This window comes from Ursus maritimus, unplaced genomic scaffold, assembly GCF_017311325.1.
Source record: "Ursus maritimus isolate PB19 unplaced genomic scaffold, ASM1731132v1 scaffold_7, whole genome shotgun sequence".
In the NCBI taxonomy this organism is placed as follows: domain Eukaryota; kingdom Metazoa; phylum Chordata; class Mammalia; order Carnivora; family Ursidae; genus Ursus; species Ursus maritimus.
The window spans coordinates 80420917-80442172 of NW_024426885.1; the positions used below are offsets into that span (position 1 = coordinate 80420917).

Sequence of the window (21256 nt, forward strand, 5' to 3'; positions counted from 1 at the left end):
TGACCGGTCCTGACCTACATGGCGTACGCTGTGATTTCTTTTGCTGCTCGGGCAATTTTACTGAAAAGACACCTCTGCACCTACAGTGTACCGTTGTCTGAGGGAACGTCCCCCGCACTTCCTGGTGGGGCCCTGACTTCACACAATGGGGCCTCCGGAGACCCAGAGGGGGTTGCATAAATTGCTGGTTTTCACGGACGTCCACTCCTCCTTACTACCTGGGACCATACCCAACCTTACCCAACTAGTAAGCTGGTGGGGACATAGAGCTCCGAGACTGGCCCCATTTTACCAGCCAGGCGGAAGTGCGGGTTCACCTGGTGGCCACACAGCATGTCCCAGCAGATCCCAGGGCTGTCCACAAAAGAGACGATTGGAGGAGCGGGGGTCCACCTCCCCAGGGGAAACCATGGACTCCTCCCCTCAAGCTTAGCCACTCAGTGCCTGGAATGAACGAGGCTCTCAAAAAATTTTGAGGAATATAGGAACACGTTGTCTCCACTGAGAACTGTGACACTGCCATTATCACCAGCTCAGGGTCACACCTTCCAAGACAACTTCTCCGAATCCTAGGAGAGGGTGCTGGGAAGATAAAATGGTAAGTGTCCCAAGCTACAAAACAGTAACAATAAAACAATAGCAGGCTTATGTCCTGGCCTCCGAACCACGTTCCAGGATCTGTGCTAAGCCCATTGCTAGCATCTAAAAACCAATGTGGAAGGTATGAGGCTCAGAAAGGTTTGCTAGCTTGCCCGAGGCCACACAGCTCGGAAGAGGTATGACTGGCACTCAAGCCCGTAACTGTATGAAACCAAACCACCCTGCTCCCGTGCATTTCTGTGCGCTCTGCCGTGCTATCTCCTGATTCTGTTGGCACAGGCCAAGAGGCTTCAGGCTCTACCGCAGGGGCAGCTCAGAGCCCCAAGTTGTGGATTTCTACTAGAATCTTCTCCTGTCATTTTCTCCACTTACTCCAAACTCCCCTCCCTCACACTGACTCCTGTGTGTGATTCCTGCAGGCACACACCCACAGGACACCCATATACTGATCCAAAGACACTCCTGCTGCTTGGTTTGCGCACCCGGAAAAGGAATATCATACAGGAAATGTATCTATTTTATGCATTCCAGTATAAAGATAGTAGTACAAGATCTCTCTCTGGATGAGGACTGACCAACATGTCCTCACAGACCTACGTCCTCCGATACGTGGCCAAGTTCTACCGAAGAAAAGGCTCTCTGGATAAAGCTCTTCGGCTCTTAGAAATGGCCCTGCGGGCCACCCCCTCCTCCACCTTCCTGCACCACCAGATAGGGCTTTCCTACAGGGCACAAATGATCAAAATAAAGAGAGCTGCCAACTGGCAGCCCAGAGGAAAGGATAGAGAAAATGTCCACAGGTTGGCTCACTTGGCTATAGATGAAATTCAAAAGGCTTTGATGATAAAGCCCACATTTGAGTTGGCTTACGTTGAACTGGCTGACCTGTATGCAGAAATAGGCCAATACACAAAGGCTGAGGACACTTTTCAGAAAGTGTTGAGCATTACCACTATGGCCATTTCCAAGAACTGCACAAGATATCTGCAGATAAAGCAATCACCCATTATTTAAAAGGTCTCAAAATCAAAGTAGCCTCCAGCACCAGGGGAAAGATTCTCACTGCCTTAGAGAAGCTGGCTAAAAGACGTGTTCATCAGAATATCTGTATGGTGGAAAGTTTAAGCATCCTTGGGTTCATCCACAAATTGAAAGGGGAAGTGAGGGAAGCCTTGGTGTGTTATGAGAAGGCTCTCAGGCTGGCTGCTGATTTCAACACCGTGATTTGAACTAGAGGTCACCATTACCTATTTAATATGCTCATAGCTAAGTAGAACAAACATCTTTGCTGATCGCCACTTTCAGAAACATAGAACATGCTGAAATAAAAAACAGTTGATAGAACACAGACTCAGCTGCCCACTGACACTCCTCTTTCTTTCCTCGCTGATCCCCTCCCCTCTTCTTTCCCCCTCCGTCCATGCATCTGTGAAAGGAGCATCCACTCTTCTATAAGACATCCCTGTACTCATTAGCCAAGGCTGATGAAGGCTGTTTGGGGCACCTGCTACCTGCTAGACCAACAAGAGTCCTTTCCCCTCTGGCTTTGCATTGGGAAGAGCACCTTCCACCCTCAGTCTGTCTGGTCTCCTGAACAGAGGAGTCTTACATACCAGTCACATGCCAGCGTAGCTGCGTGCACACACCCGGCATCTGCAGGCACACACCCACAGGACACCCATACACTGATCCAAAGACACTCCTGCTGCTTGGTTTGCGCACTCAAGGCATGAATTCCCGGAGGCGGTGATCCTGAACCGAGGGCACAGGCTACTCATATACACATGCCTCATGCATCTCCCTCCACACTGGCTGATTCTTGAGCTCACACAGGCGCATTCCTGATTATTTATGCACATGTGCATTCTATATTTGGAAAATACCTGACACTACTACCCACTCAGAAGTTAAAGGCATAGGAAACAGAAAACAAAAACAGAAAGGATTTTCTTTTCCATGTGGCCAGGGACGCTGACCTACCAGATCTGAAGGCAAAGCAAATGAGCAAAGATGAGAAAGAAAAAAGGAGAAGGGACTTCAGGGGGTCACTACCGTGTTCCAGCCCTGGGGCCCACTTCCCAGGGCCGTCCTGCTGCCAAGACCTGCTGCTCAGTGAGCCAAGTCTCTAACCTCCTAAGGAACTCAAACTCTTCGCTATACGTTTGTCCAGCTACTGGCAATCACAAAGGATCTATGTGTTCCAAACATGTTGCCGGACATGTACTCACATCTAAGAAAAATTAAAACGTATTGAGGAAAGACAAAGGGAAAGCTGATTTAGGACATGCCAGCTAAATGTGACAAATACATTAACGCAGTTTTTAAGTGTTTGCTGTGCGTGCATGATATAATCTTCTCCTGTTTCTAACTAAAATATTTTCTCCCAAAACATTCAGTAAAATTAACCACTTGATAAGCTAACAATGTCTCTGAGTGCATTTTATGGGTGGAACTTTTTTAAAGGTGTATATTCTATGTTTGGGTGGAAGTCGAAAAACACAGAAGCAACTTCTAGAGCAGTAGAAGGTCAAAGGTAGTAGAAGCCTTGGGAATATAAACACTACCGAGAATTTTTTTAAAATATTGGGTAGGGATTTACTTCTACAGGCCATGGGATTATAAGGCTGGTTTTTCCCTGAGGCCTGGAACTGACCGGTGTTGGGGGTGGTCATTCAGGGAACACAAAACACGTAATTAGCACCCTTTTCAACTTTATTGCTATTAAACAAAGAACGAATTTATTATATTTAACCTGCAAAAAGCTACTAGAGCAGGAATACTCTTTTTCTTGCAAACAAGATGGGACTAAAGTCATCACGGTATGCATGCTGACGTGTCAGCTAGTGGTACTGACAGCTTGCTTACACCACAACAAAAACAAAGATAAATTAATGGATAGAGACCTGGAGGATGAATAGATATGGAATCAAGCAAATACAGTAAAATGTTACTGTAGAATCCAGGTGGTGAGAAGAACACTTACAACTAGTGTTCGTTGTAAAATTCTCTACTTATCTCTGTTTGATGACGCTCAAAACAAAACTGTTCGGATAGAAAGGGGAAAAAATCTAAAAGGGAAACAAAAATGAGGCAAGGGAACCAAAATATATATGGGCTAGAGGATAAAAGCCCATGGAGAGAAAATATTCCAGGTGATTTGTTTGAAGCACCGGGTGTTTCTTTTCCCCAGACGTGGAACTTCACAAACACTCAACACACAACACACACAGGAGTCGGTTCCGTGGGACAGAGCCGCACCCCCGGCTCTCAGCTCTTGGCCTCGTGGCGCGAGACGGGAGAAGAAGCTGGCTTCTCTCTGTTGCCCTCAGGACCGAGGGGACCCGCGAGCCAACTCCACGCCTTTCCCCTCTCAGCCAAGGAGAGCCGCCTTGGTCACCTGTGTCGTGCTAACCATGACAATAAGTGGAGAAGGGAGAGGCCTGGCCCAACCATTACAGGGTAGGGGTAAAGGTAAAGAAGGGGTACAGTTTGGATTAGGCCGTGAGGAGGTGGAGGTGACACAATCCAGAAGCATGTGCAGCTCTGGGGGGCCGTAGGGTGCGCAGTGATTGCGCCTCTGAGCTACCTTGTCCCTGGCTGAGCAGGAGGAGTAGGGGGAATGGATGGGGCGCAGTTTGTCATTGATGACGTCCCCCAGTTTGGACCTGAGGGAAGCACCACCCACAAGAAGGGCACCCACAGCAGGCTGGCTTACCAGCTCCTTGCAGGTTCCTCCAGTCCCAGAACGTCCACGAATAAACAGGATGCTCTGGGCCACTGCATCGGCCACGTGAGACTTAAGCCATCCCTGGAGCGTTTCGTGTACTTAGGAAGTACAGTTGCAGTCTGGCCAGTACCAATGGCTCACGTGGGCTCATAGGCCAGGACAAACTTGCTCCAGTCTTTTGCGTTATCTATGGTGGCCGCAGTTTGCTCAAAAGTGATGACAGCTTCCCTCTCATGCAGCTTCTCCCCAGTGCAGGCGATTCTCCGCAGTCCCTCTGCAAGGGTGTGGGCCCCTTTCTTCCCTATCTGCTCATCTGACTCCCCAAAGACAGGCCCTTTTTCCAAGTCCCCAGGACGGCCAGGGCTGAGCACCCAAGAAAGACCCTATCAGTCACTGCGTCGCAGTTCTCCCAGCCACTGCAGTCTTGGGATCTTGCTTCTGCCGGGCCTAGGCCACGTGGGGAGGGGGGGGAGCACACAAACTATCTAGGTGTCTGTCCCAGCTTGGCAGCGTTCAGAGTGGTGATGCGTTTCCCCAGATTCATCTTACAGTGCTCCGCACCATGAAGAACTTCCTGAGGGCACCATGGTGCTGGAACCAACACTCCGAAGGTCACTATCACCCCCCCACCCCAGTGATTTTTCCGTACGCTGTAATTTGATTGTCTATTTTTAGAAGGATATAGCTTATGGACGAAAGGAACAGCAAAAGTAAAAAAAATCTTAAACTATACTCAGCCATCATTTTGAAGGTTGTTTTGTTGATTTTCTTACTCTGAGGCTGTTGAGGTGCATTGTGGAATAGATCATATGAATATCAGCATCACTTAGACATTCAGTTCAGGAGAAAAGATACACAGATGTAACGTCAATTAGGTTAAGTAAAAATCTTATCAACTTGAATTTGTAAGATGAACTCATGGTCTGTTTTATCTTTAAAATATACACAGAATGCCAATGTCACTTTCCTGGTTTTGACACTGTACTACAGTTATACAGGAATGAGCCACGGGCAGGTGGGGGGAGTGGAGCAAATGGCATACAAGGCTCCTCCTACAACTTCCTGCGAGCCTGTAATTATTTCAGAATAAGCCTGAAATGTCAAAAAGGCAATGATACAAATTCAGTTAGTACTTGATTATGTTGCAGTAGGCCAAACTGGGGGTCAAGGTGGACTGAGAGGACAAGTGAAGGGCTGAAGATGTGAAATCCATTAGACCGTTGGCAACAAAGGATTTCTGTGTCTTTGAGTTCTTCTCCACGGATGTGATTCCAAGTATTTGGGAATAATCCCAAAAGCCAAGAACATGCTTTTCACACAGTGGTCCAGACACTCAAACTTCCATTCTTCTTCCATGCCGTCCTATGCATCAGGAAGAGACTGTGGAGGTGATTGTCTGCTGTGCAGGTGGGGAAATAAGGCACAGAGTAATGAAGACACTGAATCCGGGCCACGCAGAACAGAACGTAGGTCCAGGGATGGAGTCCCAGGTCCCTCAGAGAATTCCAGTTATACAGTAGATTGCAGGGATCATCTAGGGCCTGCTTCCTGCCCAGCTGTGCATCAAAATCACCTGAGGATTTCTGTTAACACAGAGACAGGGGTGGGGGCCCATTCCCAGACTTCTCAATTGGCCCAGGATGGGGCCTAGTTAGCATTCTTCTCCTTTTTATTGTAAGGATTTTTTATTTTTGTGAGATTGAGAGTGCCAGCGAGAGGAGAGGCAGAAGGAGAAGCAGTCTCCCCATTGAGCAGGGAGCCCGACGCGGTCCTGAGCCGAGGCAGACACTTTACCCACTGAGCTGCCCAGGCGCCCTAGTTAGCATCACTCTTAAAACCCCCTAGATGCTTATAGCGTGCAGTGAGGGTTGAGATCCAATCATCTATTCCAAATCACTGGTTTACCAGCTGAGGAGACTGATTTTCATGGAGGCGAAGCGACTCGTCCCAGCTGGTCAGTCCCTCAGGGAGCTGGTCTGAGACTCCTGGTAATGGACTCATCATCGCCTAGTGGTGAAATTTCATTTTCTGAAAGTTTTGTTTTCTCCAGCTCTTGTTTTCTTTCTCAACTGTAAACACACACACAGTCACTCACAGGCGTGCATGTGTGTGTCCTTTGTTGGCTATTTCCTTTCTGCTCTCTCTAATGTCACTCATGGGCAAGATTCTGAATATCTGTTCACTCTGAGCCAAAGCTCCTCAGAACTGGGATTGCTGCCAAATGCACAATAATGACAGACATTCTGTCTGCTTCTCTGCATGCTATCCAGTGCATTTGGAAAATTACAAACCCAATCGCCTTTCTCTGCAAGAATTCCAAAGACACCTGCCTCCCAAAACAGGAGAGCTCTTCTAATTCATGTATTTTGGCATTTGCTTATGGCCTGAGCATTTGTCAGAACATATGGATAAACCTGTCTTATGTATTGAGAAGCTTTTATTTGTGCAGACCTTTCTGGCTAGTTTAGGACACCTCCAAGGAAGCTTATATTAGTGGTGAGGGCTGAGATGCACGGTGAGCTGGGCACTCTTATGTCAAACCACACCTTGCTCTTCACTCCTGCCCAAGTGATCAGGGGTTAAGAGGCTTTCTTGGCATTTGGCTCATTCCTTTCGTTCTTGAACCAGGTGGCTTGCTTATTTCTGTCAGGCTGAAACCAAAAGCAACAGAATCCTGACCACTTCAGTAAGAGTAGGTTTTTATATGTTACAGTAGATTCCTTCTATAGTTAGGAGACTAACTGAAAATGGGGTTACCTCCCTCAATCTCTCCTTTCCTACACAGCCATCCAGAATACAGCCACCAACCTCCATGACAGGCAACAGAGGGCTGAAGTTCTCCTGTAGGGTGGGAGGCAGATCTGGGTCCAAACACTGGCCAGTCACTGAGTTTTTACGCCACTAGGAACGCCCCTCAAGATGGTGCCAGGTCCACAGTCATTGGTAATCAGGTTTCATTCAACTCTGTAGTCACCTGGAAACACCACGAGACACTGCACACAGTCCTTGCCCCTTGACTCTTGATGGTGAAGCTGTGGACGAAAGGCACCATCAGAACCTTCCATCTCTCACCTCAGTTCTCTATTCTCTCATGTCAAACACTTGCTGTTCTTCTGTCTCAATAAGCTTCTTCTGGTTTTATTATTTCAGGCCACACAAAAAAACGTGGCTGACAATGGTACCCAAATGCCTATGTGACAGGTCTGACATACCCCAGATTCAGTTTTCAGGGAAGCAAGTCTAATGGTCTCCTCTTAACAAATTTTTTTAAAGATTTTATTTATTTATGAGAGAGAGACAGAGAGTGCACAAGCAGGAGGCCGAGGGAGAAGCAGGCTCCCTGTTGAGCAGGGAGCCTGATGCAGGACTCAATCCCAGGACCCCAGGATCATGACCTGAGCCAAAAAGCAGACACTTAACTGACTAAGTCACCCAGGCACCCCTCCTCTTAACAAATTTCAAGCTGATGGGCAAAGAGATATTTATCCATCATAAGAAGGCTCATTTCCGATACGGCGTGTCCCACAGAGGAGAAAAAGATGTATATGCAGGAGTTGTCGTCCTAAGGACCATGTCCACATTTGAGCAACAGGGAGACTCAGGGAAGGGGATCTTGGGCATTGTCCTTAGCCAGATGCATCAGTGGGTCAGTTGAGGAAAGATGTTCAGGAGGGAAGGCTTGGTCAATCATTTCCAGTCTCTGAGCTACCGTCACAATATTTTGGGGAGAAACAGCAAAAAGAAATAAATGCATGACACAAATAGTTTGAAGATGCTGAATAGGGCACAAATTAAGACACTAATTAACAGCACAAAAATTTGCAATCCTGAGGATAAGAGAGTTCTGCGTCTAGTAGGAAGTCAGCTAAAAATAGGTGAAATTAAAATCAAACCATTTTGATGTAAAATATGAATGTCTCTTTAAGGATTTAGCTCATCTGAGTAATTTAGGGGTTCTGCTTCTACCTGTGAAGAGGTATTTATCCATGTACAACATGAGGTGTTAGCAACGGCACAGAGCTTTCCTTGAGCTACAGATAAACAGTCTAATGCTATTCTACTACCAAGGATCACTTGCGCTAGGGAATCTAAAGCTTTTTTTGGGTCTCAACGGTTCAGGCAGTGGAGCGAGCTCTTCTGTTAACATGGTTTCTCATCATAACTTCTAAGTTGGCCATGTCTACTTCAAGCCATGAATTTATGATTCCAAGGTATTGGTTAAACTGATCCCCAGAATATCTGGCAGGAAGGTCACAGCCTTGGCTATGACCACAGCTGTTGTCTTCATATTCAAAAAGTTCCTCATCAGGGTAATCATCTATTATCGATAAGGCCCTTTTCCTTCTTGAGTAAGATTCGGGAGTAGTGGTTGTAGCCATTTTGAGGAAGTTAAAGAGGATGTTAAATGCCAAAAAACATAAAAAACAAGAAAAACACATGCCACCAATGGCTTTCCAACTATCAAGACATTCATAAGCCCAAGACTGGTGATCATATCCACAAACAAAAATATACCCCTCAGGTGCATACATCAAACCAGCAATGCTGAGTATTTATAGAGTCATTAACAGGCGGTGGAGGGCAGATGAGTTCAAGCCAGGGGTCAATTTTGGGGAGTGGTCATGAGATCAAGCCCCACTGGGCTCTGTGCTCAGCATGCAGTCTCCTGGAGCGTCTCTTTCTCTCTTCCTCTCCCTCTGCCCCTCCCGCCCCCCACTCGGGTGTGCCTGCGCACTCTCTCTGTCTCTCAAGTAAATAAAGTCCTTTTTTAAAAAAGAACAGACCTATAATCTAAGAAAATGTTTTTGGTAATTACTTTTACATATACTAATTAGAATTTTTAACTCTTAGAATTCTTATTTCCTAGTGAAAACTAAGAAAGCAACAATAACGGCCTGGCAAATTTATAAACACATTTCATAATTTCTAGAAGTATAGTCCTCCTCATGGTAATTTAAATTCTTTTGTCATAAAACCTATTTATTAATAGGACTAAATATATGTAAAGTCTATATGTATACAACCTCTCTGTAAAAATTAAAAACCAAAAAAAAAAACACCTTATATAGAGAGACTTATATAGAGACTTATATAGAGACTATATATATAGTCTCTCTGTAAAAATTAAAAGACAAAAGCAAATAAACTTATGCTTAGCGATCAATATCTCAATGTATTATCTTATTAGGAAATGACCTAAATATTTAATGACTAGCCATCATCTAATTTAACTCAGCAAAACTCCAAGGTTTTAAGTTGGAGTTTTAAGTTGCCAAAAAGATTTGGGCACACTATTTCTGAAGACATCAATATTGCTAGAAAGTTAATTTATAAAGTTTATCTTACTTATATCTATTTAATTCACTTGTTCTTAGTAATTATGTTTAGATGAGTCATGAACATTTCACAAGACATTAAACAGCTAACTGTTATCTTTAAATTATCTTTCTTGCTGACAAATTCTATAACAGAGGTAACATGACTTTGTATGATTAGTAAACCCAGATAGAAAAAGTTGCTTATCTGCATTACATCTAATGCTGCTAGCTCTGAAAACATGCCAGTTTTAATTAAACCAACAAACTTCGGTTAGCTTTTATTTATTAAAGTTTAACCCTAGGGGCTCCTGGGTGGCTCAGTCAGTTAAGCATCTGACTTCAGCTCAGGTCATGATCTCAGGGTCCTGGGATCGAGCCCCGCATCGGGCTCCCTGCTCAGTGGGGAGCCTGCTTCTCCTTCCCACTCGGCCTCTACCTCAGTTTGTGCTCTCTCCCTCTCTCAACTAAATAAATAAAATCTTAAAAAAGAAAAGATTAATCCTAGGGCACATGAACTTATTTGGATTAACTGCTATTATATTTTTGAGAGTTGTTAGGAATACTAAATCTATATAAGCACTTAATATTCTTTTTTTAAAGATTTATTTATTTTAGAGAGAGAGAGAGCACAAGCAGGAGGGGCAAAGGAAGGAAAGAGAATCTCATGCAGACTCCCTGCTGAGCACAGAGCCTGACGTGGGGCTCAAACTCACCACCCTGAGATCATAACCTGAGCCAAAACCAAGAGTCGTATGCTGACCTGACTGAGCCATCAGGCGCCCCAGCACCTATTACTCTTTCAGCTGATTAAACAGAGCCACGGGCACCTAGAGAACCGGACAGAACTGGACAGTGCCCCTGCACAGCTATGAGAGTCAAGTCTGAGAAACAAGAAGCTTTAGGCCACTACCACAGAGACAATTAAAAATACTGTCATTAAGGCCTAACGTGTTCTGTTGGAAGTCTCAAGATGCTCGCACAGACATTTTCTCTGTTCCAATGAACAAGGAAGAGGTTAGATACAGGCTCTTACTGTCATTGGCCATTCTCAGGAAGGGTATGCAAAACAAAGGCAGAGTAGAACTAGTAAAACACAGCCTCTCAGACAATCGCAACAAATTTGGGTTCAGACTCCAGTTTAGAGATATGTGCAGAATTTTATACTATGAAAGGAACACTTTGTTTCCAGATGAGCCAATAGAGGCACAGATCTGGGGCATGAGCTTGGCAAGTTCACAGAAGCTGATGTTCACAGGCATCCCTGGCCCCGGACTCAGTGGACTCTGCACGCCTGGCATCGCCCCCCTTCCCGCTCTCCACAAGGTCATGCAGAGCCCGAGAAAGGAATTAGTGTGATCAGTGAAACTCCTTTCACCAGCTTCTTCTCTATCGGTTTTTTCAAACAGAACAAAGAAAGCAATCCCTGTTTCATTTTCCCCAAGCAGGAACTCTGCTAACTAGTTTCAGTTTCCACTTTCAGTTTTTATCTTGGTTTCCAGTTTAATTTGGTAACAACACGCCTACAGCTTACATCATTAACTGCTGATCTTATTTAGCCCCGTGACGGGGCTTAAGTCCAGAACATCCTGAAGACTGGCTGGGTCTCTGAGGAGCTGCAGAACTGCTGTCTAATTCACCGCAGCCATGAGGTAAGGATTTCTCTGCTTCCCCGCCTTTCAGTCTAAAGTTTTGGAAAAAATGTTAATCAAAACCATCTCAAGAGACCTCGTTTCAGTAATTTCAAGTTCCCTTACTCTTCTATTTGGGCATCTGCTTGTGGACTGAGTGTTCATTAATTCAGGCATTTTCCTTTGTGTTACCATCATCCTGAGGCAGCTTACCTCATAATAAGGCCCAAAGAAGCAGAGGGATGCAGGAAAAGAGTTTTCTAGGAAGGGAGGAAATGACCCCCTGTCTCTGAAATTCTTTTCCCTAAACTCACTACTGTCTGACCTAGGAATGGAAAGTTAGTCTGGAAAGAGACAATGCTTTCTGCTGGCTCCTCACTATGGGGGCTAAGTGTATGAGCCACAGTCCCGGGTTCTCTCAGATTCTTGAGAAAAATTCTGTGGACATGGGGTAGCAGAAGCTTGCGGCCTGGACAACAAGACCTTCTTCTGTAGGCCTCCGGTCTCACCGTCTGCACTGCTGGGTGCCCACGGCAGGTCTTCTCAGTCTGACGGGATTTAAGATGAGCAGATTACCTCTCTGCTAGGGAAGCAAGTGGTCTGCAGATCCTTGATATCCTGCTGGCCACGGGGCTTGACCGGAGTTGGGTACTTAGAACATTCACATCTCTCTTAGCTAAAGGCCCTAATGTGGGAATTTCTATGTTGTCCAAACTGAATCTTGATTTAAATCACCCTTGATATCAACAGACTAAAAAAATTTAATTAATATTGACTTGCAGATTAATTTAATTAATATTGACTTGCTCCAGTGGACAAAATTTTGAAGGGACAGAAGTTCCAGAAAGTGCATAATTACACACCTATGATCAATCCTTCTCCCTAGTCCATAGACTGATGGAGTGGGTTATCACTGATAAAGGAAATAATAATAATAATAATAATAATAATAATAATAATAATAATATAGAAGTAGCTATCATTTCCTCAATGCTTATTAAGTGCCAGCCTGGCTTCTTAAAGTATTATGTAAATTATTATATTTAACCCTCAAAAGACAGCAATGAGGCAGGTACTCAGATCATACTGATTTTGCAATAAAGAATCTTAGATTTAGAAACGTTAAGAATCCCAGAGATGACAAATGATAGAGCTGAGACAGGGACCGGCATCTGTTTTCAGTGATGCCTCATTTAACCTTTAAACCAATGTTTCTTTCTTTTTTTTTTTTTAAGATTTGTTCATTTATTTTAGAAAGGCAGGGGAGGGGTAGAGGGAAAGAGAATCTCAAGCAGACTCCCCGATGAGTGCAGAGCCCAGACCCTGAGAATATGATCTGAGCTGAAAAGAAGAGTCAGACACTTAACTGACTGAGCCACCCAGGCGCTCCTAAACCCATATTTCTTAAGGTGTACCAGTGAGGGGTTCCTGAGACCATATCAGACTGCATACTAATTAGTTTTTATGTTTTAATGCTTTTGTGTTTCTTTCAATATGTACTAAAGAAAAATATGTATATATCACCTGTAGAATTTCTCTTCAGGTTAGTAGCATGATTTTTTATTGTGATAACATATATGTATGATAAAATTAGCCATTTTCACTATTTTCAAGCATACGATTTTGTGGTATTTAGTACATTCACGATGTTGTCCAACCATCACCAGTACCTAGGGCAAAAACATTTTCATCACTCTGAGGAGAAGCCCCATACCGTTTAAGCAGTCACTGTCCACTCATCCTTCGCTCCAGGCTCTGGCAACCATTAATCTGCTTTCTCTGTATGGATTTGCCTACTGTGGATATTTCCTATCAGTGGAGGCATGCAAGAAGTGGCTTTCTGCAGCTGCCTTATTTCATTCAGGATAATGTGGTCAAGGTTCATCCATGTTGTAGCAGGTGTGAGAATGTCCTAATATGTTCAGGCTGAATAATATTCCACTGTACGTACATTCACTTTGTTTATCCATTCATCCCTTGATGGCCATTTAGGTTGCTCCCACCTTTTGACTATTGTGAACAATGCTGCTATGAATATAAGTATGTAAATATCTGTTCAAGTCTCTGTTTTCATTTATTTTGGGTATATATCCCAGAGTGGCACTGCTGAATCATATGACAATTCTATTTAATTTTTTGAAGAATCATCATCATTTGCCATGGCAACTGCCCCATTTTACATTCCCAGTAGTAATGCACAACAGTTCTAATTTTTCCACATCCTCGTCAACACTTGTTTTTTCTGTTTTGCGATAGTAGCCATCCTAACGGTGTGAAGTGGTATCTCACTTTGCTTTTGATTTGCATTTTGCTAATGACTGGTGATGCTGAACATCTTTCATGTGCTTAAGGCCACCTGTGTATCTTCTTTGGAGAAATGTCTGTTCAATCCTTTGCCCATTTTTTAGTCAGTTGTTATGTTTTTTTTAATAAGATTTATTTATTTGAGAGAGAGAGAAAAAAAGCATGAGTAGGAGGAGGGAGAGAGGGAAAGGAAGAGAGAGAATCTCAAGCAGACTCCCCAATGAGCAGCGAGCCCAATGTGGGGTTCGATCCCAGGACTCTGAGATCACGACCTGAGCCAAAATCAAGAGTCGGATGCTTAACCACCTGAGCCACCCAGGTGCCCCAGTTGTTCGTTTTTGTTGTTGTTGAGTTACAAGAGTTGTTTATATAGTCTGGATATTAATCCCTTATCAGGTACGTGATTTGCAAATAATCTCTCCCGTTTTGTGGATTGTCTTTTCATTGTGTCAGTAGTGCTCTTCGATGTACAAACATTTCTAATTTTGATGAAATCCGGTTTATCTCTGTTTATTTGTGTTGCCCATGCTTTTGGTGTCCTAACCAAGACTGCCAAATCCAACGTCATTAAGTTTTTTCCTATTTTCTTCTAAGATTTTTGTAGTTTTGGTCCATTTTGAGGTTTTTGTTTTTTGGGATACAGTGTAAGGGTCCAACTTCGTTCTTTTGCATGTAGATATCCAGCTTTCCTGGCACCATTTGTTTTTTTGGGGGGTTGGGTTTTTTTTTTTTTTACGGTTTTATTTATTTGAGAGAGCAAGCAAGCATTAGTTGGGGGGGGTGCAGAGGGAGAAGGAGAGAGAGTAGCAGACTCCCTGTTGAGCAGGGAGCCAGACGGACCCAGGACCCTGAGATCATGACCTGAGCTGAAGGTAGACGCTTAACTGACTGAGCTGCCCAGGTGCGCCCCCCCCCCCGCACCATTAGTTGAAACACCTTTCCCCATTAAATGGTCTTGGCACATGTATCAAAAATCATCTGGGGGCGCCTGGGTGGCACAGTGGTTGAGCATCTGCCTTCGGCTCAGGGCATGATCCCAGCGTTATGGGATCGAGCCCCACATCAGGCTCCTCCGCTATGAGCCTGCTTCTTCCTCTCCCACTCCCCCGCTTGTGTTCCCTCTCTCGCTGGCTGTCTCTATCTCTGTCAGATAAATAAATAAAATCTTTAAAAAAAAATAAACTGGCCATCGTTATGGACTGAATTGTGTTCCTCTGGTGGTATGTTGAAGCTCTAACCCCCACTGTGACTGTTGTAGAGATAGGGCCTGTGAGGAAGTGCTAAGGGTTAATTGAGGCCATAAGGGTGGGGCCTTAATCTGAAAGGGCTGATATCCTTGGAAGAAGAGGAAGTGCACTGGCTCTCTCTCAATCCATGCACCACAGAGGAAAAGTCATGTGGACGTCAGTAAGAGCCCTTATCAGGAAACAAATCAGTGGGCACCTTGATTCAGGACTTCCAGCCTCCAGAATTACAAGAAAATAAATTGCTGTTTAAGCCACCCAGTCTATGGTACTTCATTATGGTAACCCTAGAAGACAAATGCAACCACAAACATGAGCATTTATTTCTGGGCTCTCTGTTCTGTTCCACTGATCAATATGTCTGTCTTTATGCTCACACCACCCCGTTTTGATTATTGTAGCTTTGTAGTAAGTTTTGAAATCTGCAAGTATGAGACCTCCAACTTTGTTTTTTTCAAGATCATTTGGGTTATTTGAGATCCCTTGTGATTCCATCTGAATTTTCAGATGGATTTTTCTATTTCTGCAAAAAAAAAAAAAAAACAAAAAAACAAAAAAAAAAACAAGCCAAAGAAACACCATTGGGATTTTGACAGGGATTGCACTGAATCTGTAGATTGCTTTGGGTGGAACTGACATCTGAACAACATTAAAGTTTCCAGGCCATGAACACAGGATGCTTCTTACTTTATTTCTGTCTTCCTTACCTTCTTTCAGCAATGTTCTGCAGTTTCCAGTGTACTAGCCTTTCACCTCCTTGGCTGACTTTATTCCTAAGTATTTTATTCTTTTTGATGCCATTATAAAAAGAATTGTTTTCTTAATTTGCTTCCTCGGTTGTTCATTGTTAGTGCACAGAAACACAACTGATTTTTACATGTGGATTTTGTATACTGCAGTTTCGCTGAAATAATTTCTTAGTTCTAACAGTTTTTGTGTGGAATCGTTAGGATTTTCTAGGTACAAAATCCCATGATTTGTAAACCAGAGATCATTTTACTTCTTCCTTTCCAACTTAGAATGTATTTTATTTCTTCTCTTGATTGATTGCTCTATAGCTAGGACTTCCAGAAGTATGTTGAAGAGAAGTGGCAAAACTGAGCATCCTTGCCTTGTTTCTGATCTTAATGGAGAAGCTTTCAGCCTCTCACCATTGAGTGTGATGCTAGCTATGGAATTTCAATATATGGCTTTTATTATGTTGAGGTAGTTTCTGTCTATTCTAGTTTGTTGAGTGTTTTTACCTTAAAGATGTTGAGATTTTGTCAAATGCTTTATCTACATCAATTTAGATGATCATATGGATTTTTTCCTTCATTCTGTTCATGTGTCATATTCAAGTGATTGATTTACCTACATTGAACTATTATTTCTTGCATTCTAGGAATAAATCCTACTTGGTCATGGTGTATAATCCTTTTCAGATGCTGTTAAATTCAGTATGCTAGTATCGAGGGTTTGGCATTAATATTCATAATGAAAACTGGTCTGTAGTTTAATTTTTTGTTTTTGTTTTATTTGGCCTTGGTATCACTATTATATTGGCCCCGTAGAATTTATGAATTGGAAAGTGTAGTGTTCTTCCTCTTTAATTTTTTGGGAGAGTTTTAGGAGAATTGGAATTTTTATGAGGGTTCCAACTCCTGGTTAAATCTCCATATGTGATCTTCCAGACCTGCCATAGGAAAATACAAAGGCTTCACCTGACAGGCCTCGTGAGGGACAGCTGCCTCCCCCATCACTGACGTGGCACAGCCAGTGAAATGCAGTCTCTGAAGGAAGTTGCAGTCCAAGACGCAGGCCCCTCTGGCTCATCACGCTCCTCACATATTTGCAGTTCCTGACCCAGGACCCCTCATTCCTTGGTCTCTTTATCTGAGGCCTTGGGTGGAGGTCTTCCTTACGTACCTCTGCTGAGACAATGTGACAGAGGGGTGGAGAGGGAAAGCTGGAAGACACGTCTCCCCACTCTGACTCAGTACCTACACAACCCCCAACTTCAGGGTTCATAAATGGCCAGAGACTTCTCTGTGGGGCTCTTGGCCACATCCGCGCTGATCTACGTGGCCTACAACCAGTATGCCACTTTGTGTGGGACAGTGGAACAGCAGAGTTGGCGTTTTCTCCAGTTTTAGCCTCTTACTTGTATCATCACAGTAATGAATAAAGCCTTACTTCTTCCCTTTGGGGCTGGTTGCTTTAATTGGCTCCCCTGACATCTGGTAGCTCCGCCTTGCTCCTGACACTTCAGAAGTGTGGTAGAATTCACCAGTGAAGCCATCTGGCCTGGAGCTTTTCTTTGCTGGGAGAGTTTTTAAATGTACATAGGCACATACCTATGTATGTTGCCACCTAGATCACCATCTTATATTTTTATTGTCTGAGTTTTTTGCTTTTTTGCATTAGGGTCATTTAATTAGAGTAGAAGATGGGAGACTTACTCACTGAGAATGTACTCCACCCTGTGTGTCTCATTTGCCAGGAAGTGTGGAGTGACCAACATAACTGTGGAGACCAGAAGCTAACACAGATGGGCCCACATTTTTACTCAGTAAAAGGCCACTGTTTCTGACTTGGCCGACTTGGACATGCTGAGTGTTGTCTTCTCAGTTCCCTTTCCCCAATGCAGTCGGCCTGTTGGGCAGTGCCTGCCTGTGCTAGATGTTCTTGACTGTCTTGTCCAAAGACTGGCAGCACCAGTTCAGTATCACGAGTCAGATCAGTGCATCCCCACACTCCCCAATCCAACTTTACCATTTGAAACCTTGGTTAGACTTCTCTATTCTGGAAGTCCATACATATCCTACAGAGAAAGAGTAAGAGGATGTGTTCTTCCCCCCGCTTAACAAAAGGCATTGCCTTACCTAGAGACCAAATGGAGAACACAGGGAAAGAACTCATGAACTTGAAGATAGAATGATAGAAATTATCCAATCTCATACTAAATTTAAGTAGCAGTGCAAACACCAAAATGGATGAACCCAAAGAAATCCAAGACACAACGCAGTCAAAATTCTGAAAACTAAAGACAAAAGTAGGGGACAGAAATGACACCTTACCTATAATGGGGAGAAAAACCCACAATTCTCATGGCAGCTAATTTCTCATTAGAAACTATGGAGTCTAGAAAAAAGAGGCACACCATTTTTCAAGTGCTGAAGGAAAAGAACTTCCAACCCAGAATCCTATATCCAACAAAAATATCCTTCTAGAATGAAGATGAAATCAAGACATTCTCTGATGAGGGGCACCTGGCTGGCTTAGTCAGTGGAGTGTGCTCCTCTTGATCTTGGGGCTGTGAGTTCAAACTCCACAAATCTCTGTTGGGTGCAGAGATTACTTAAAAATAAAACCTTAAAAAAAAAAAGACATTCTCAGATGAAGGAAAACTAAAAGATGTCCCCAGAAGATTTACCCTAAAAGAATAGGTAAAGGAAGTTCTTCTCCAATAAGCAAAAAAAGGAAATAAAAGGCATACAGCTCAGAAAGGAAAAATAAAACTGATGCTGTTTACAGATGCCATGATGGTCTACCTAGAAAACCCCATCTATAAAACAACTCCCAGAACTAATGAGTGAGCCCATCAAGGTAGCAGAATATAAGACTGATGTACAAAAACGAATTGTATTTATGTATACTAGCAATGAACATGTGGAAATTGAAGTTAAAATACAATATAATTTTAAGTTGCTTCAAATAATTACTTACTTGTAAACACAACATAAAATGTATAGGATTTGAATGCCTAAAACTACAAAATGCTTATGAAATAAATCAAAGAAGGTCTAAATAAACAGAAATATAGCATGTTCATGGATTAGAAGACTCAACATAGCAAAACTGTCAACTCTCCCTTAATTGATATAAAATTCCTATCAAAATTCCAGCAACAGGGTGCCTGGGTAGCTCAGTCAGTTAAGCATCTGCCTTCAGCTCAGGTTGTGATCCCAGGGTCCTGGGATCAAACCCCAGTCGGGCTCCCTGCTCAGCAGGGAGTCTGCTTGTCCCTCCCCCTCTGCCCCTCCACCACCCCATATGCTTTCTCTCACATGCACACACACGGTATCTCTCTCTCCCCCAAATAGTCTTAAAAAAAAAGAAATATTAAAAAAACTCCAGCAAGATTTTTATAAATATAGACAATATTAATCTAAAATTTATATGGGGGGTGCCTGGGTGGCACAGCGGTTAAGCGTCTGCCTTCAGCTCAGGGTGTGATCCCGGCGTTCTGGGATCGAGCCCCACATCAGGCTCCTCCGCTATGAGCCTGCTTCTTCCTCTCCCACTCCCCCTGCTTGTGTTCCCTCTCTCACTGACTCTATCTCTGTCGAATAAATAAATAAAATCTTTAAAAAAATTTATATGGAAAGGCAAAGGAACCAGAATAATAATTTTTAAGAATAAAGTGAGAGGAATCACCCTACACAATTTTAAAAGACAGTAAGTGAAATTATATGGTATCGTTGTAGGTATAAATACACAGCTCAGGGAAACAGAATAAGAAACCCAGAAATAATCCCACATAATTACTGCCAACTGATTTTTCACAAAGGTGCAAAAGCAATTCAATGAAGAAATAATAGTCTTTTCAAAAATGATGATGAAACAATCAGATACCCATAGGCAGAAAATGAGCCAGCACATTAATCTTCCTACATTATGCAAAAGTTAACTCCAAATGGATCACAGATATAATGTAAAAGGTGAAACTATAAAACATGTAGAAGAAATCACAGGAGGGCCCAGTGGGTGGCTCAGTCGGTTATACGTCTGTCTTCTGCTCAGGTCATGATCTCAGGGTCCTGGGATCGATCCCCGAGTTGGGCTCCTTGCTCAGCCAGGAGTCTGCTTCCCCCTCTGCCTGCCACTCCCTGCTTGTGCTCTCTCTCTCTCTCTCTGACAAATAAATAAATTAAAATCTTTTTAAAAATAATTAATTAATTAAAAGAAAAAGAAAGCATAGGAGAGAATCTTCAGTGCTTGCTGCAGAGTTCCTGGACACAACACCAAGAGCATGATACATGAGAGAAAAAAATCAATGAACTATAGTTCATCAAAAATAAAAACTTTTGTTCTTCAAAAGACCTTTATCTTTAAAGGATAAAAAGACAGGCTACACCCTGAGAGAAAATATTTGAAAACCACACACCTCACAAAGGACTCACATCTAGAATCTATTACGAATTCTTGAAACCTGACAATGAAAAAACAAACAATCCAATTAGAAAACAGGCAGAATATATGAACAGGTATTTCACCAAAGACGATGTGTGGATGGTAAAGGAGCACAGGAAAAGATTTTCAACACCACTAGCCCTTAGGGAAGGGAAATTAAGCCCACAATGCCGTATCACTAACCCCTATTAAGAGAGGTAAGGAAAAAAATTTTTAAGTGAAAATTCCAAATGCTGGTAAGAATGCAGAAAACTGGATCCTTCATGCATTGCTAGCAGGAATGTAAAACGATACAGTCACTGTGGAAAATAGTTTGGCAGTTACTTAAAAACATAAGCACACGCTAACCATATGACCTATATGTCACTCCTGGGCATTTATCCAGGGAAATGAAAATGTACGTCCACACACAAGTCTGCACAGCTGTTCATAGCACCCTGATCTGTAATAGGGCCAAACCAAAAACAATGGAAATGTCCCAGAATCGATGCATGGATAAACTGACTGCGGCACACCCAGGCCACGAAATATTATTCCCCAGTGAAAAGGAATGAACCATTGATAAACTCAACAACTTGGATAGATGTCAGGGGCATTACAATCAGTGAAAAAAAAAAGTAATCTCAAAATGTCACTGTATAATTCCATGATATGACATCCTTCAAGGGACAAAATTATAGAGATAAAAACAAGTGAGCAGAGGCTAGGGGGTTTTGGCAAGGAGAAGGGAGGGTAACAGGCGTGATTCTAAAGGCATAGTATGAGGGCGACGTCTGCGATGATAAAGTAGTTCTGCGTCTTCATTGACGTGGCGGTTCCATGGATTTACTCACGTGATGAAATGACACCGACTGACAGATACTGTCCCAATGTCAGTATCTCTGCTATGGTACTCTCGTTCAGTCAGGCACAATCCCTGCAAGAAACTGGGGGAAGGTACGCTGGACCTCTGTGCTCTCTTTGCAAGTACCAGTGAGTCTATAATTATTTTCAAATAATAAACAGGGGGGAAAAACTTGGTTGAACAAATATCATCCTTTTTAGGGGGCCTTCGTTTGTTGCAAAATCTACAGACTAAGGTCCTGAAGTGAATAACGTTTCGTAAGGTTCTTCCTCTCTAACTGGTTTCTGTCTCGATTATAGGTACAAGAACATAGGACACTCATAGCAGATAGTACATATGCTCTAAGTGCTCCACAGAAACAGGCGCATTTATTTTCACCCAACTCCAGACTCAAGTGTGGTAAATCTATTATTATC

The 21256-nt window shown here is 43.1% G+C and overlaps 1 protein-coding gene and 1 pseudogene across 4 annotated transcripts in view; one reads left to right on the forward strand and one right to left on the reverse strand.

The window, feature by feature from the left end:
- The window catches only part of LOC103661943 (interferon-induced protein with tetratricopeptide repeats 1), a 39156-nt gene that overhangs the window by 15929 nt on the left and 1971 nt on the right, over positions 1 to 21256 (forward strand). Inside the window, exon 2 of one of the 4 annotated variants that reach the window (XM_008689617.2) lies at positions 11202 to 11294. The exons of 1 other annotated variant lie outside the window; for it this stretch is intronic. In XM_008689617.2, coding sequence (XP_008687839.1) covers positions 11290 to 11294 — 5 coding nt within the window. In that variant the 5' untranslated portion in view covers positions 11202 to 11289. Of the gene's footprint in view, positions 1 to 11125; positions 11295 to 21256 lie in introns of all 4 variants that reach the window. 2 more of the 4 variants (XM_008689618.2, XM_040624763.1) reach the window with 2 other exon arrangements.
- LOC121101311 overlaps positions 1838 to 21256 on the reverse strand; it is a 56438-nt pseudogene continuing 37019 nt past the window's right edge.